The following is an 18,802-nucleotide window of genomic DNA, read 5'->3' as shown; positions in this document are numbered from 1 at the left end:
GTGTTTGTTATGCACATAATAAAGATAGGCCGAAAGATAAATTTAATGAGAGAGGTAAAAGATGCATTTTCATAGGATATCCTAGTAGCAAGAAAGGGTGGAGAGTGTATGATTTGAAGAGAAAGCAAATTTTTGAGTCGAGAGATGTTATCTTTTATGAGCACATTTTTCACTTTGCTAATGAGGAAAGCACACAAAAATCACGAGACAATCATACACCCGAAATACCAATTTTTGTGGATGAGTTTGTAGAGGAAGTAGCTGATGACACGAGTAATATTCAGCATGAAACACAAATTGAGAATGAAGTTAGTGTTGATACCACTGATACTGCGCAAACTGATGAAAATAATGCAATAGACACGGCAGAATCTGATGGTGCTGGAGCTGCTGTACCCGCGGCAGAAGGAAGAGGTGCGCGTCAAAAATTTGAGCCCTATTGGACGAAAGATTACTACTGCAAATCAACACGCCTTATAGACCCCACTGTCGTTGCTCACTCACCTCAGTCGACATCCACAAAGAAAGGTACCCGTTATCCTTTGGTTAATTATGTTACTACCAATTATTTTTCTGATAATTACAGGACCTTCTTGGCAAAAGTGGATGCAATTAGAGAACCACGAAATTATAATGAGGCGTCAAAAGTTAAAGAATGGGTGGAAGCTATGGGTAAGGAATTCGATGCACTTGAAGCTAATAGAACGTGGCAAATTGTCGATCTCCCACACGGTAAGAAACCAATCGGATGTCGATGGGTTTACAAGGTGAAGTATAAAGCAGATGGGTCCATTGAAAGATACAAAGCAAGACTCGTTGCACAAGGATACACACAAGTAGAAGGCATTGATTACCATGAGACCTTTGCTCCCGTTGCAAAAATGACAAGTGTGCGCTGTTTGCTTGCTATAGCTGTTTCGAAAGGGTGGTCAATCACTCAATTAGATGTGAATAATGCTTTTCTTCACGGAGATTTGGAGGAGGAAGTTTATATGAGGTTGCCACCGGGTTTTGAGAAAGGAAGATCAAGCAAAGTTTGCAAATTAAACAAATCTTTATATGGGCTCAAACAAGCATCACGAAATTGGTTCGCTAAATTGACTAATTCATTGACAAGGTATGGCTTCACCCAATCTTTAGCGGATTATTCGTTATTCACTTATAATAAAGACGGAATTTTTATTGGGGTCTTGGTTTACGTCGATGATATGATAATTGTGAGTGATAATGAAGAAGCTAGCACACGTCTCAAAGTATTTCTTGATAAAAGTTATGGTATAAAAGACCTTGGGCGACTAAAGTACTTCCTCGGGATTGAAGTAGCAAGTAGTTCGAAAGGATTATTTCTTAGCCAAAGGAAGTATGCTCTAGAAATTGTTAAGGAAGCTGGTTTGGAGGGAGCAAAACCAACTGAATTACCAATGCAGCCGAATCATTCTTTGGCTTTGGCCGAAGGAGAATTAATCCGTGACCCAATGGTGTATCGACGGCTGGTTGGTCGCCTCATTTACTTAACAATTACTAGGCCGGATTTGGTGTACGCGGTCCACATTTTAAGTCAATTTGTACATGCTCCAAGGAGAGAACATATGGATGCGGTTTTGAAAGCTATTCGATACATTAAAGGAAGTCCGGGTAAAGGAATAATCATTAGGCGAGATAATGATTTAACGCTACGTGGTTACTCAGATTCCGATTATGCGCGATGTCCATTGACGAGGAGATCATTAACCGGGTATTTTGTCACTTTGGGACACTCGCCTATTTCGTGGAAAGCCAAAAAGCAGACAACCGTGGCTAAGTCGAGTGCAGAGGCCGAGTACCGAGCGATGGGAGCTGTAACAAGTGAAGTTATTTGGCTGAAATCTTTTCTAAGCTCACTTGGTATTATACATGACACTCCCATTAAGATATTTTGTGATAACACGGCGGCTCTTCATATCGCTAAAAATCCCGTCTTTCATGATCGCACCAAGCACATTGAGGTAGATTGTCATTTTGTACGACATCACATTTTGAATAAAACTATTTCAACTGCTTATATACGGAGTAAAGATCAACTGGCGGATATCTTTACGAAGGCATTAGGCAGGGAAGCTTTTCAATATCTACGTTCCAAGTTGGGCATTGGCCTACCAAGTGCTCCAACTTGAGGGGGAGTATTGGAAATTATCATGTAAATATATCCTAACCATAATTAGTTTTATGTATATATTGTTGCTTTAATTGTAGGAGTAACCTAAGGCAAGTAAATATTCACCTTAGAGTATATATTGTAAGGCTTGTAACAGTTTTCTTTTATCAAATAATAATATATCAATTCTTCCAAATTTTCTTGCTTGGTTTGCTCTGTCTCGTCTTCATGGTATCAGAGCCCAAGGCAAAAAAAAAAAAGACCTGGGTCTCGTGTTTAAAACTGAGCCTTTATTATGTGCACCGACCCGCCGTGAGGATGTCCAGTCCCTCCGGTTTCAGCATGAGGAAGTCCAGTCCCTCGGGTCGAGTGAGCACTGTGACGGCTGTGAGGATGTCCAGTCCCTCCAGACCGATCTTTAAGTGGGCTCACAAGTGAGGGGGTGTGTTGGAGTATAAATCCACTTGTGAGTCCCACATCGGTGAAAAAGAGAGAGATTGTCTATCTTATAAGCCCTAGGGGTGTTTCTCCCATTGCCAATTGGTTTTGGGAGATAAGAGCATTCTTGGGCTTGTGAGTTAGACTTCTCTCCTCCACCGCGGGTAAGGCCAGACCCATCTCGTGTTTAACATGGTATCAGAGCCCATGGCTAAAGACCTGGGTTTCATGGGCCAAAGTTTGCAGTCGGACGAGCAAAATTGCTCAGTTGAATTTGTCCTATGCGAGTTATCTTTGGGCCATGTTTGCAGCTGGACGAGCAAAGTTGCTCAGTTGAATGAATTTGTCCAGTCTGTATGAAAAGTGGGCCTCACATGTGCGGGGGAGTGTGAAGAAACCCAAAGTTCCCACATGTGAGGGTTGTCCCACATTGATAAAAGAGGAGAAGAATTACCACTTTATAAGGCAAGGGGCTACTCCCTCTACTGCCAATTGGTTTTAGAGTGGAACCCTCTTGGGCCTACGTTGTGGACTCTTTCTCCTCCGTTTGGGTGCGGCCCAGGCCCGTTGTTGAATTTAACAATAAACACAAATTCTCATTTGTGACCACACATATCCGTCATTCTTGAGTGACGGATACCATTTTACCTCACAAAGTACCCATTTTTTCTCTCTCTGCAACACTATTCATGTGGCCCCCTTTCTCTACTAACCCATTTTGTTACCATTTTTACTCACAAAATATCCGCCACAAATGGTGACCCGTCACAAGGGAGACCAATTGGTTAATAAAGGATGGGGATTCAAAACTTCGACATAATATTACTATACGTGTTAAGCTAAGACCTCTTTAATCTGGCTATGTCCTAGTCTTTGTGCAAGCCCTTGATTCCATTGACTATTAGAGGACTAACAACGCTTTATAAGGAAGGAAAAAAAGAATGATAATACGACCACGCAAATTAACATATGACCTAGCAAACGGGTTAACGGAGTCGAATTTCAGATTGTATCAGTTAGGATCTGGTTAATTTGGGTTTGCTAGATCATTTCATTTTTGAGTGGGTTATTATCTACTCCCTCTGTTCCGGTCATTTGTTGTCATTTTCCATTTTGAGTGTATGAGTCAATGGTTGTCCTTTCTATTTTAAAAATGAATTTGATGAACAATTTCACCATTTATACTCAATTTGTTCCACTTGTCATTTAGTAATTGATCCCCTCCTCTTTCCTTGGTCTTTGTGCCAAAACCAAAGAACACCAATTGATGACTAGGCCGGATGGAGTAGTTATTTAAGGACTACAGCCAATCTGCAATATTTACTTTTTTGGTCCGGATGGATAGTGTTGCTGCTCTGGTTCAATTCGTGTTTCAGCCAGATTTGGTTCCTTATTTAACTGCAATTCGGATGAAACAACTTCAAATTGGTAAAATTTTGATCCGGAAATTTTAAGCTTAGCATTGAAGTTGCTATAATAATAACCGGGTTAGGACCTACATTCCTCTCTAATAATTTTTTTTTTCTTTTTTTTTTCTGACAAGTAGGTAAAATTTTGATGTTTGATTTCAGCACCATTCATATGTATTGATTGTATGAATCTATTACTCCGTAATCCGTATCTAATACCTACCATCTTTTAATATTGGGCCCAGAAGTCTGAATTCTACGAATACAATAAAGGTGTTGTTTTACCCGACTTTTAGGAGTGATTTTTCATTGAATAACATAAGTTAGGCCAAACAATTAATTTTGAAGAAGTTAAAACAACTTATTTTAAGCCCAAAAGTCAATCTTAAGAGTAAGAAGTAGAAGCATCAAATTTTTAATGCGTAAATGAGGCCTCGCTTTAGGAAAATTGTTTTTACTTTTAGAAATGAGTTTTTTTAATAAGCTACTTCTTGATAAAACTGCTGGTGTTTGGCCTAACATTTTACAAAAAAATGACTTCTCAACAATACTTTTTACGTAAGCGGATGAAAAATGAAAACTTTTGTTGAAAAGTATACCAAGATGAGTCTCGATTTGTAGAGAATAAAAAAATATGAATTAATAAGTATTCATTTTATTTTTTTTGACATTACAACATACAAGTAGTCATTTATGCATTAAAAATCTATAAAATAAAAGTAAAAGCTATAAGCATCAAATTGGTGCTTTACTTTTGACTCTCAAAATTGACTTTTGGGCTTAAAAGAAATTGTTTTAACTTCTTTAAAATTGATTATTTGAGCTAGTTTATGCTTAATAAGTGAAAAAACACTTCTAAAAGTCAGGCCAAACAACACCTATATTTTTTAATTCTCTACAATTCATATTTAGTTATAAAAAACTAGGACCTACATTTCTGTCTAATAATTTTTTTTTTCTTTTCTTTTCTGACAAGTAGTAAAATTTTGCTGTTTGATTTCAGAACCATTTATATGTATTGATAGTATGAATCTATTACTGTGTAATCCGTATCTAATTAATTCCTACCATCTTTAATATTGGGCCCAGAAGTTTGAATTCTACGGCCATAATAATAAGATCCGTCACAAACTTGTGATGAAATTATGCAATACAAAATAATATACAGTCGAAAGTTTAATTACAACAATTGGCAAAATTAAATATAATTACAACAAATTACATCAATTGGTTAAAGTAAATAATATTACAACAATTGATAAAAAAACACATTTTTATTAAGTGAAAATTGTTAGTTACCAGTTACCACCTACTATTTATCGTATTTTACAAAATACCACCATGTATTTCATTTATTACAAAATACGACCTACATTAGAGTGTATATATCCCAACTCACACCGTATTTCACTCCCGATCATGTTTTACTTATTTCCCGACTCGGTTATTAACTAAACTAACAAATTAGCTTAGTTAACCCTCCAAATCATGCCCCCAAAACAATTATACCACAGAGCAACTCTCATCAAAACAAAACCACTCACTTCACTCAGTATACCTTATAGCTTATGCCCAACTTTCCCTGATTAAAAATCAAAACACCAAATTAGGAACATCCTCCATTACTACCCTCCATCTTTAACCTTATCTGCTGCTGCACCATAACTAATCAACCTTAAATTGAGCATCAACAACATCAGCAAGCTAAGCAATCTCAGATACATCGTCTTCATCCTTAATGCTTCATTTGTTTTAAGGTTTGAAGTAACAGGGTTGGGGTGAATTAAGCTGAAGAGGTGGTGGGGCCGTGCAGTTTTGGTGGCGGATCGGGAATTAATGGGCCTACTGGAGCAAGAGGAGTTCGATCACCATGGAACGACTTGCTAAGTTTTAGATAGAATCAGACAAGTGATGTATATTAGTGGATGACATTTAATTGACAATGTAATATGATATGCAAACAACTACAGGAATCTTGAAATAGCTAGTTTGGACCTAATTTGTACAACAACAAATCCTAATAATCCAGTAGCTTTACAAACAAATAAGTTTTTGATAATAAGCCCCAAATTAACCCAGAAAATGAAACCTAATTTCGATCATCTTATCAAAAAAACATTTAAAACAAATGAAATCGAATAACTTCTTTATGTCAGAATGAGGGATGACTGAAAAACCAGCTATCGTTGGAGAAGATGAAGATGAGAGGGAGGGAGAAAGTGATTTATGTTGGCGATTGAAAGAGTTGAAAGTGTGATTGAGGTTTAAGGGTGATTTGGAGGGTTAATTAAGGTAACTTGTTAGTTTAGTTAGTAACCGAGTCAGGAAATAAGTAAAACATATCGGGAGTGAAATACGGTGTGAGTTGGGATATATACACTCTAATGTAGGTGGTATTTTGTAATAAATGAAATACAAGGTAGTAATTTGTAAAATACGATAAATAGTAGGTGGTAACTAACAATTTTTACTTTTATTAATAAACATTAGGGTTTTTTGATAATTGCTACCACAAGTAATCCAATTTTTGAGAACTACTACCAAGGTAAAAAAAGTTTAAAAACTGCTACCATAATCCTTGGTTCGGTAGAAAATCAGTACCAACTAACACCGAAGCTCAATGAAAATGAATCTCAGCCATTCATTTCAAATCCTTAGATTAAGTCATAATTTCTATTCCTATTTTACCCTTCCCCCTTCCCCCTTCCCCCTTCCCCCTTCCCCCTTCCTTGTAACATTACACTCAATTAATCCTTCTTCAATCTCTACTTTGTTTTTCCCTATTTCTTATTTCTTCAATGGAATCGATTCATTCATTCATTCTTTTTGAATCTATATTCATTCATTCTTTATCCTTATAATCCATTAACCCCTCTTCAATCTCTCCTTTGTTTTCAAATTAGGATTTATATTTGATATTTTATATTTGTATAAAATCTGGGTTTTTTTATTTGATTCTTACAGTAATGCCAAGGGCTTCTTATTTTGAGTCCAATTACATGGTTGTTGAATTTTGCAGTAATGGAACAACTTTTAAGGAAATTAAAGATTCAAAAATTAGGGTTTATGAAATCTAATGAACAATTCAATCAAGCAATATATAAACAATTAACTCGGAAATCAATTAACATTCTGAAATCTGTACTACTAATATCTAAATTAAAGGTAAATTAAGAATTAAGAATAAAGGGTAAAGAAGGAAAACAAAACTGAGAATGAGAATGAGAAGAGAATGCAACAAATGGGGGATAGGTAAAAGAAGGGGTACTTTGGTGGATGAATTATAAGGTAAACTTGGGAATGAGAAGAAAAATTTCAAATAATCAAGAAAAATGGGAGGTTAGATTTGTTTTAGATGAAGAAGTATGATAAAAGTATGAGTTAGTGAAGTTGATTAGTTAGGTTAGAAATTGTGTTTTATTATTGGGTAACAAAGGGGAGAGGTAAAGGGAGGGGTAATTTTGTCTTTTCAAGTGAAAATTTGGGCTTCGGTGTCAATTGGTACTGATTTTTTAACGAACCAAGGATTATGGTAGCAGTTTTTAAACTTTTATTACCTTGGTAGCAGTTCTCAAAAAGTGGATTACTTGTGGTAGCAGTTCTCAAAAAACCCTAAACATTATTAAATATGAAATACTAAATACTAAATACAACTATCAATTTACTAATAAATAAAAATATTAAAGATAAACAATTAGTTCAACTCTGATAATTATAGTTGATTCGAGCAAACAAACAAGACGGGTGATTGGTGACATAATGTAAACACGATCATTAAACAACACAGTTTAAATGACAGTATGATGTTTAAGAAGTGAGTTATTCATCTAGAGTAAAATATATATTAATAATAAGAGGTACATAAGAAATTAGCGGTTTAAGGTGCTGTTTGACCTTATTGTGTAAAATAGATTTTACTTTTTAAAAGGGGTTTATTCACTAGTTACTTTTTGGAAAGGTTTTAGTTGTTTGACCATACTTTTGTAAAAGCGATTTATATAAAATGTATGTGTTTGGCCTAACTACTTCCATACCACTTTTGTTTTTCTTTTTTGGTTGTTTATGTGAAAAGTAGAAGTAGAAAATATCTACTTCTACTTTTGGGGGTGATTAATTAGTTTTTAACTTTTTAAAAGTAGTTTTAAAACTCCTGATTTAGGGTGTTTGGCCAAGCTACTACTTTTTCAGTTACAAAAACACTTTTAAAGTTTGGCCAAATAGCACCTAAATGTGTCTATTTTATTATTTGGAAAAAGTAATCCAAACACCCTATAATCAATTAAATATATAAATTGTAAACCTGACATTTATAAAATTACAAATTCTCATTATAGACGGGAATATCCTCTATAGTTATAAACGGGCCAAACAGGACATATATAACATACATTACATATATTTTTAAAGACTTTTATAATAACAATGTTTTAAAAGCAATCCCGTGCAAAATTGCGCGGGTCAGAAGACAAACTGTATTACTATTTGCACACGTTACACGTGCAAAATAAAGCTAGCCTTTAACCACTTAACACCAGATTTATTACACTATAAATTCCAAACGAATTCTCTTATCACTTATCTCATGCAATATTACATATTACATTTACGTACATATCTACAAAACTAAAATGGCTTCACTATCTCCTTCAACCATCAATAATCTCACCATTCCCCAAAACCCTCAAATAATTTCCAATAATAATTTACGCTTACGCTCGAAAAAATCAATAATTTCATGCAAAAATCACAACAATAAGAATGAAAACCCTAATAATAAAACACCCATATTGGACCGACGAAACATGCTCATTGGCCTAGGGGGATTATACGGGTCGACCCTACCACTAATCACCGGGTCCCCGGCCAATGCGGAGCCAATGGCTCCGGACGTGTACTCATGTGCTCTAACCGATGCCGCATGGGAGGGCTCGGTAGGTGACTTTTGTTGTCCACCAAAGTTCCCACGTGAAATCAAAGAGTTCTCTTTCAGCGACTACCCGAGCCCCGTGTTAAAAAATCGGCGCCCGGCTCACCTAGCATCGAAGGACCCCGAATATGTGCGCGACTATAGTCGTGCCATACGTATAATGCGTACGGATCTTGCTCCATTCGACCCACGTAGCTTTTATCAACAATCCAAAATACATTGTGCGTATTGTGACGCTTCGTACCCGCAACTTAATAATCCCGATAAACGAATGGAAGTGCATGGTAATTGGTTATTCGCGTCGTTTCATAGGTGGTACTTGTACTTTTTTGAGAGGATCATGGGGAAGATGATAAACAAGCCGGATTTTGCATTGCCGTTTTGGAATTGGGATCATCCTGACGGTATGCGAATGCCGGAAATGTATAAGGATATGGATTCTTCACTATACGATTCTAACAGGTGGGGATAATTGTGCATTTGTGCTTTTCGCGTGTATATGAATTGAAACTCAAAATATTCTTTCCGTCGTCTTATACTTTTCTAAATTTTATAATGAAAAATGAGTTGGCGTCACCGGGTGACACTCAATCTCGGCGCCACTTTCTCACATGCGCTACCTTATCACCCCTTCAATAAATGATGCATGTGAGAGGGTGACACCCAATCTCGGCGTCAGCCGGTGGCCGCTATCATTAATATAATTCATAGGACAACATTTAGGGGTGTTTGGTTGAAACTTTTGAAATAAATTGGAATGGATTCAATCCATTATAGCGTTTAGTTGAAATATTTTGGAATGGAGTTAGATACTTCATGGATTCTAACTCCATTCCAACCCATACACACATCTCTCCCCAAGATTCAAGTGGCGTTTGAATGGGGGTCTTCAGAAAGGGAAAGCGAAAAAATTGTGTTCCTTTGTTATTGTTGGATTAATAACTTTTTCCTTATCAAAAATTCAGAAAAGGACTACCCAAAAGCCTTCCAACTTGATTCCCCACCCTAGGATTTCCCATTCACTTTGCCTACTACTAGGGGATGACAATGGATAGGATCTGGATAGAATCCTATAAGATCCGGTCCATATTTACAGGATCTGAAATTCCCATATCCGTATCCGATCCGCAGGATCTGGATTGGATCAGGATCTATTCATATCCTTTTGATAGTAAAAGAAAAACTCCCTTTTAAAATATGAAATTATTAATTTTTGGATTTTATTGCGATTTAACATAATATTTTTCTCTATTAGATACAAATAATAAAGCTAAAATTTAAAAAACATAAAAATAAAGTCTTATGAAATTACAATAACACTAAAAAAATATTTCTTTTAACCGAAAAATGTTAATTAGAAAAAATCATGATTTGATTTATGAAAATATATTATAAAAACAAAGCATATAGTTTTATTATTTGTTTAATTTAACTTATTGTTTAAGAAAATAAAATAAAAATGGATCTAAGGGTAGGATCTGGAACTCGACCATACGATCCATATCCATATCCTTATCCACTGGATCTAAGATATTGCGATCCATATCCGGTCCGTAGGATCTGGATTCCAGGATCTGGGCAGGATCTGGATTCCATTGCCATCTATCCCTACCTACTACCTACAACTACCACCACACCAACACCTACCATTAGCGTTTTTAGTGGGGTTCATGGGGTTTCATTGAACCCCCACTGGTCTCTAAGAATAATATACTCCCTCTGTCCCGGTCATTTGTTGTCCTTTTTCATTTTTGGGTGTCTCAGTCATTTGTTGTCCTTTCTATTTTAAGAATGAACTTGATAAGTAAGGCATAAGTAATTTCTTGATATAGTTTTGGATAAGATTTTGTTCTAACTTGGTCCCTCTTAACAGGGACATAGATCATTTGTCATCAATGATCGATCTCAACTACTCTAGAGCTTCAAACAACAATAGTGAAATCCCCGATTACTGGCTTACTCGATCAAATCTTGAAGTAATGAGGAAACAAATGGTATATCCGTCTAAACCATCACTGTTTTTTGGAGCAGAATACAGGCTAGGGGACGATAATAGTAACCGTGACCTTGGGGCCGGAGCCCTTGAGATATCACCACATAATATCGTTCATGATTGGACGGGTAGTGGGACCATACGTGGCCATCAAGATATGGGTTCATTTTGGTCTGCCGGTCGTGACCCGATTTTTTATTGTCACCATGCAAATGTCGATAGAATGTGGCATTTGTGGCGGACTGAACTTCCTGGTCGGTCCAGGGTTAATATTCGTGACCAGGATTATTTGAATGCATGGTTCGTCTTCTATGACGAAAATGCAAACCCGGTTAAGGTTAAAGTAAAAGACAGTTTCGACATAGAGAAATTAGGTTACACTTATGAAAAGGTCGAGTTACCATGGTTATTTCAACCTCGTGTTCGTCCTTCTCGTCCAATGATAATAACACCGTTTACACCCGATGAGACAGTGACGTTTCCAAAGGCCTTGGACTCAGTTATCAAGATCCAGGTGAGGAGACCTAGTAAAAGCTTAGGGCGGACTATAGAGGAGAAGGAGGAGGAGGAGGAGATACTAGTGATCGAGTTCGAGTTATGTCATGCTGATGTCCAATTTGTGAAATTCGACGTCTACGTTAATGATCCAATCGATCATAGTAATGATGACGAAGACACCAAGGTGACACCGGGGATGGCCGGGACTTATACTTCGTTGTCTCATAGGGGAATGCCGAATATGAGTGGGATGAAGAACATGACGAGTGGTGAGGTGAAAAGGAAGAGTTCTTTAAGGTTGGCATTGAACCTTTTGCTTGCGGAAATTGGTGTTGAAAATGATGACATTATTGAAGTGGCTCTGGTGCCTAGGTCCGGGACCGAATGCCTTGATATTACTGCTGTCAAAATCGAGTTTACCTCCGACTGAGGAAATCCATATTTGTCTTAAGAATAACGAGTACTGTTCTATTAATAATTTGGACTTGTAGTAGATAATGCAAATGCACCGTTGAAATGTTAAGCGGAGTAAGTACTTATGGAAGTACGCGTCGTGTTTCGCAACTTGTTTTCAGTTTTGAATGTGTAAAATCCCAAGGTTTTAGTAAAATTTTCCAACTTTTTCAAATTTACATTATAAAATTACTTGTTTACCCCCGCAGATTCTGGCTCCGTTACTGAACGTTGTTGGTGAATTTTACACGGTGATTTGAGACAAGTCAGACAACGTTTAAAACACAATTGAGACAGTCATCCCAACAATAATGCAGGTTCAAATTAAAAATTAATAACAAGCATAGGAAACACAACAAGAGTAATGGGACGAAGCTCGGTTCAAATTCTATCTAGAGCCGAAACATCAATCTTACCTATATTATCTCGAATCATAGTTAATTTTTCCAAAAATAATAATGAGTAATATATTTTTTCTGAAAAAGTCGTCAGCCGAGCCATGGCCTAGTCAGCCTGTACCGAGCTTCATCTCTATTTCCCGTAGCGTAGCCATGCTCATTTGTGAAGTTGACAGTGAGTTTTTTCGCCGGGTCCCTATATATTTACGTTAGATTCAGAAGCTAGTAGAGCAATCAATTTGCTGTTTTTGCTTTAAGATTTTTGTTTTGTTAGTTGTTAGCTGCCATTCATTCACGAGTCTTTTGTTTACTTGTCGCTTATCAAGACGAAGACAGTACGACGGTAGTCACACGGTACGACCCTAACATACATTTGATCTTTCCTTGGCTGTCTCTAATCTCTATCTGATCTTATGGATTAATAGAAGATCGAAAAGTTGTATTAAACCTCCGCTTCGTTAGTTATTATTATCAACCGAGTGAAAAATCGGTTATGGTGAAGGAATTAGTTACATAAAGAAGCAGGTCCTGGCTTTTTTTGGGCGTAAAGCTGATTAAAACTATGTTTATGGGTAGGTCTAATAAGGTCTAGGTCTTGAATACGTAAAAAAAAAAAAAAAAAAACAAAAAAACAAAAGTAAATAGAAAATGCAGACCATGGGCAAGAATGCGTTCCTCCCAGGACCTCCAAAACCACATTTCGGAACTCCTTTTTTTTTGTCAACATGTCACTAATTGAGTGGAGGATGATTTTAATTAAAAGAAATAAAAAATATCAAAGTAAACTTTATTTTTAAAATGTTTTAATTACAGTTTTACAAATAAGAAAATTTATATAGTTATACCAATGCTTTTACAATTTTGTGCTTTATAAATAGAGACCACTTTTGATATATTTTGGATTACATTTAGTCACTTCCTTTATTGATACATGAAGGTATGTAAAAAAAATATATAAAAATGCTAAAAAATAAATAACTTGCATATAAATTTAAATATGTATAAAATTATTGGGTCTAAACTTAATTTTTTTGATTATTTTTTATTTACACGGGGTATATTAAAGATTGAATAAGTGTTGTGTTAAAGTAGGCTAAGGTGGGTATTGATAAAACATAAAAAATAAGAATTGGGGTTTTTAAGTAGGTTCAGAAAAATACATTAATATTTTAATGTAGGAACTAGAACTGGAACTACGGATAAACATAGGCTAATACGGAACCAATGGCTCTGGATGTGTCCGCATGTACTCTAACTGAAGCCCAATGGGAGAACTCGATAGGCGACCACTGTTGTCCACCAATGTTCGACATGGATAAGACCAAAGATTTCATATTCGAGGGCTACCCGAGCCCCGTATTAAAAATACGGCGACCGGCTCACGTAGTATTGAAGGATCTCGAATTTGTGCACGACTATAATCGTGCCATAGGTATAATGCGTACGGGTCTTACAGTCTTACGCCATTAGACCCACGTAATATATATCAACAAGCTAAAATACATTGTGCGTATTGTGACGATGCGTACCCTCAGCTTAATAATCCCGATAAGCGACTCAAAGTGCATAATAGTTGGTTGTTCGCGTCGTTTCATAGGTGGTACATGTTCTTTTTTGAGAGGATTATGGGGAAGTTGATAAACAAGCTGGAATTCCCCCTGCCGTTTTGGAATTGGGATCATCCTGATGGTATGCGAAATTGCGAATGCCGGAAATGTTTAAGGATGTTGATTCTTCACTATACGATCCTAACAGATAGGAATTACGCATTTGTGTTTTTTGGGTATAGTCATGTTTGTACGTCGTCGTTTTACATTTTTCGTCGTATACGGAGTATGAAACTCAAAAATTTCTTTTTATACATCGTTTTACATTTTTCAAAACACTTAATTCTTAACACTTTTAACTTATTCAATAAAATCTCGATGTAATATGGAAATACCCGAATAGAGGAGAGACAGACCACTCAATAACACAAGGGAGGTTCCATCCTAAAACCAATTGGCAATAGGATGAATAACCCCTTGATTATGAAGTGGTACACTCACATGTGGATAATATGGGATTCTTCACGGATATTGACCGTACAAATGGGGCCGGATACCTAGAGACATCACCTCATAATGTCGTTCATGGATGGACAGGTAGTGCGACCGTGGGTGGCGGTCAAGATATGGGTGCATTTTGGTCTTCCGGTCTTGACCCGATTTTTTATTGTCACCATTCAAATGTCGATAGGATGTGGCGTATGTGGCAGACCGAGCTTCCTGGTCGGTCTAGGGTAGATATTGATGACCCGGAGAGACAGTTTCGACAATGACAAGAACATTGTTAACAGTTGTAACCGAGTCAGTGACGTTTCCAAAGGCCTTAGACTCGGCTATCAAGACCCAGGTCACGAGCGTGACCTGGGAAAAAGCGGAGTAAACAGGAGAAGGTGTTGGAGTTTTGGTTGCTCCAAAGCTTAAGTAAAACAACACTTATCCCACATTGGAAGAATAGTGGGGGAGTGTTGTATTTATATATGGAAGAGGGTTAACAAGTGTTAACTAGACTATAGAGGGTAGACTATAGTCTCCCCACGCGCGCGCCGCCGCCGCCGTCCGTCCGGCTCGTGACACGTGCGCGGTGTCGTGGGGCCCCTTTTTGCTACTGGTCTGAATTTTTTCCTCGGTCTAGCTGTTGAGATTTTATTCCGCAATCAATACAGAATTCATTACACGATTTTATGGCCATTAATCTCAGAATCAATGGCATTCATTTTTATGACTGTTGGAGGAGCCTCTTGCCTACTATAAAATCCTTCTTCCTCATCAGTTTTACACACACAGAACAACACAAAAATTCTCCTTCTCTATTTCGTCTCTATTATATTCTGTCAATACTGAGAACAGTTCCCACTTCCGTCTTTGGTGTGCAACATTGTGCGGAAGGAGGCGTTAACCCTGGAATCGACCACGGAACCCAAGGAGCACCTGTGTGGGGGTCTAACCCTGGAATCGGTGACCAACGTATGTTTTAAGAAAGAAGTTTCTTAAAGTCATTCTTGACCGATAATGATTGACATGTAACATAGTGGTCCTCTCGTGGGGTTTGACAGTCAAACCATACCCTAGGACGATCAGGAGTTGGAACGATGGAGGGAAATAAATACAGTATCCTTTACCAGGTTCGAGTACAGTGAAGTACAGTGAATATTGGTATTCACGTTATCCGGCCGTCGGGGAGTGTTGTTAGACGCCAACCTCGATTAATAGTTAATGAGATTAATTATTACCGGTTTAGCGATGAACCTATGTGGTCACACACTTACGGTCGATATTTAACCTTTACGGTTATTTAATTTATTATGAGATAATTAATTAAATAATTTCGACGACATATTTTTATATTGTCCGCTAACACGGAAATATAGTTAATATCGGAAAGACGTGTGTATAAGAGACCAAGACGTGATTTGGCCTTGAGGGCCACGTACTAGAATGCACTTGGCAAGTTGGCTTTGTGTTGTTAGCATGGCATGTGTACGTGCCATTTGCTTAGTGATTCCTTAATTGTCAAGGACATAAGTGAAAGCTTATCTAGTATGTGTGAGCCTTAGTGGCTAAGCATTCCATTGCTATAAATAGTGGAATGGCCGTGAATTGTTAAGCACAATCGAAATAAGTTTTGATTTCGTCTTACTCTTATACATACACAAAAGTGAGAAAAGTGTTTTCTCTATATCCGAGGTCGTCTCAAGGGTTGAGAACGTTAGTCTATCTACCGGTGTGGATACACTAGAGACTCCGTATTTTCGGGGTTAGACCAATTTATTCTCTACAAATAAAGTATGTGTCCCTTTATTCAGTTTTACAAGTTTTTAAATGCAATAGGTCTCAGGAGGACCGCATTTCTATCTTCCGCTGCTACATGTGATGTACTACGGCCCCTTCACTAGTTAAGTCATCGGCCAGGGGGGTAATAGGGGAGTTGGTGGTGGTTAGAATTTGGGTTTTTTTTATTTCCTCACCTTTGAATTATGATAAAACAATCAATCAAACAAGTTACTATTTCTAAGGTAATCCCCTTCCTTACCCTTTCTTATTCCCTTTCTATTTCCTTTTGTTCTAACCAAACGCCTCCTAAGTTTTTCACCAAATCAAAACTTCTTAAAATATCGAAGGATCTTTCACAAAATCCAAACCTTTTAAAAGTCTTTCACAAAATATTTTCAACAACAAAATTAACATACAAATACAAAAAAAAAAAAATCGCAATTTCTAAATCCAACACGCCATTTTACTCAATTCAACACAATTTACCTTTTTTTTTTCCACCACTACCCTTCATTTAAAAAAAAAAGAAAAATAAGTAAAATAACAAACACCCAAATTCCCCACCCGACAACCCCTTCCCAAAACCTTAGTCACCCTCCACGGCTCCACCAGCACCGGCCGCCTGCCCTCAGCGGCGACCTCCTGCCCCCTCGCCGTCAACTCCATCCCAACCCCGCCGTCTATTCAATACCTTCGTCGCGGCTGAAGGTAGATCGAATGGCGATTGCATCTGAGTCGAGGTGACGAACATGGTGGGGCAGAGGGTGGTCGGCGCGGGAATGGGGGCGGGTAGTGGTTATCGGCGCGGGGATAGGGCGGTGAGGGGTGTTCGACGGTGGTAGGGGTGGGGGAGGGGGAGGGGTTGCTGGTTGATTTTTTTTTTTTGATTTCTTCATTTGTTAGAGTGAGAAATTAGGGTGAGGAAATGAAAGGGTGAAATTCGGAATTAGATGGAAAAACGTGCGGGATTTAGTAAAATTGTGTGCGGGATTTAGCACGTCCCAAAAAAATTTGGTCAAAATAGGGCATTTTAAAAAGATTCGGATTATAATTATTTAAAAATATAGTTTTGGATAAGATTTAGTCCTAACTTCGTCCCTCTTAACAGGAACATAGATCATTTGTCAAGAATGATGAATCTCAACTTCTCTAGAGAGTCAGTGACGTTTCCAAAGGCCTTGGACTCAGTTATCAAGACCAAAGTCATGAGACCTAGTAAAAGCTTAGGGCGGACTATACAGGAGAAGGAGGAGGAGGAGGAGATCCTAGTGATCGAGTTTGAGCTATGTCATGCTAATGACGAATTTGTCAAATTCGACGTCTACATTAATGATCCAATCGATCATAGTAATGCTGACGAAGACACCAAGGTGACACCGAAGATGGCCGGGACTTATACGGCGTTGCCTCATAGGGGAATGCAGCATAAGATGATGAATGGTAAGGATGAGATGAAAAGGAAGTGTACTTTAAAGTTGGGATTGAACATTTTTTTTGAGGAAATTGGCGTTGTGGATGATGACGCTATTGAAGTTGCTTTGGTGCCTAGGTCCGGGACCAAATGCCTTGATATTACTGCTGTCAAAATCGACTTTATCTCCGAGTGAGGAAATTGATATTTGTCTAAAAAAGTTTGCAAATCTCAAGTTTATGTTATCGTTAGTTGTCATATGACGAGAGGTACGTACGTGCATGGGGGGTTTAATAATTTGGACTTGTAGTAGATAATGTCACATCTACCGTTGAAATGTAAAACGAACTAAGTGTTAAATGCATGTACTTCTTTTCAGTTTTTAATGAATGTAAAATCCGAAGTTTTTAGTAAAATTTTCGAACTTTTTTCGAATTTACGTTATGAAATTACTCGTTTATCCCCGCTAAATTTTTTTTCTCCTAACGGAATATACTGGCTTCGCCACTGAGCGTTGTTGGTGAACTTTATACGGTGATTTGGAAATTGAGATAAGTCAGACAGCATTTAAAAAACAGTTGAAACCGTCACCAAGGTTCAAATTAATTATAACAGGCATAGGAAACACAACTGAGCCGCATGCGCCACCAATTTTCCAAATAAATTTGAGCATTCCTGTAAGGGACGAAGCTCGGGTCAAATTCTACATAGAGCCGAAACATCAATCTTACCTATATTCTCTCGAATTGTAGTTAATTTTTCCAAAAAATTAATAAGTATTACTCGTATATTTTTTTCTGAGAAACTCGCCCTGTACTGAGCTTCATCTCTATTTCCCGTAGCGCAGCCATGCTCATTTGTGAAGTTGACAGTGAGTTTTTTCGCCCGGTCCCCATATATTTACGTTAGATTCAGAAGCTAGAAGCAATCAATTTGTTGTTTTTTTCTGCTTTGTGCTTTAAGATTTTTGTTTTGTTAGTTGTTAGCTGCCATTCATTCACGAGTCTTTTGTTTACTTGTCGCTCATCAAGACGAAGACAGTACGACGGTAGTCACACGGTACGACCCTAACATTTGATCTTTCCTTGGCTGTCTCTAATCTCTTATCTGATCTTATGGATTAGAAGTTATTATGACTTGAGCGTTTTTATTTGTAGATGTTAGTTGAGAAGATCTTCGAAAAGTTGTATTAAACCCCTGCTTCGTTGGTTATTATCATCAGCGGAGTGAAAAATCGGTTATGGTGAAGGAATTAGTTACATAAAGAAGCATGTCCTCGCTTTATTTTGGGCGTAAAGGGTGCTACTAAAGCGATCCTGATAT

The 18,802-nt window shown here is 37.5% G+C and overlaps 1 protein-coding gene and 1 pseudogene across 1 annotated transcript; both read left to right on the top strand.

Moving 5' to 3' along the window:
• The first annotated feature begins 8,552 nt into the window (after window positions 1–8,552).
• LOC141644105 (polyphenol oxidase, chloroplastic-like) lies at window positions 8,553–12,058 on the top strand. The gene is made up of 2 exons (XM_074453552.1): window positions 8,553–9,370; window positions 10,782–12,058. The coding sequence occupies exons 1-2, from the start codon at window positions 8,610–8,612 to the stop codon at window positions 11,827–11,829; spliced, it is 1,809 nt and encodes a 602-aa protein (XP_074309653.1). The 5' UTR covers window positions 8,553–8,609; the 3' UTR covers window positions 11,830–12,058.
• Window positions 12,059–13,474: 1,416 nt separating this feature from the next.
• On the top strand, window positions 13,475–17,914 carry LOC141641857 (polyphenol oxidase, chloroplastic-like; annotated as a pseudogene).
• Window positions 17,915–18,802: the final 888 nt, after the last annotated feature.

This window comes from Silene latifolia, chromosome 2, assembly GCF_048544455.1.
Source record: "Silene latifolia isolate original U9 population chromosome 2, ASM4854445v1, whole genome shotgun sequence".
Lineage (NCBI taxonomy): Eukaryota > Viridiplantae > Streptophyta > Magnoliopsida > Caryophyllales > Caryophyllaceae > Silene > Silene latifolia.
This window is presented reverse-complemented; position numbering and strand designations above follow the sequence as displayed.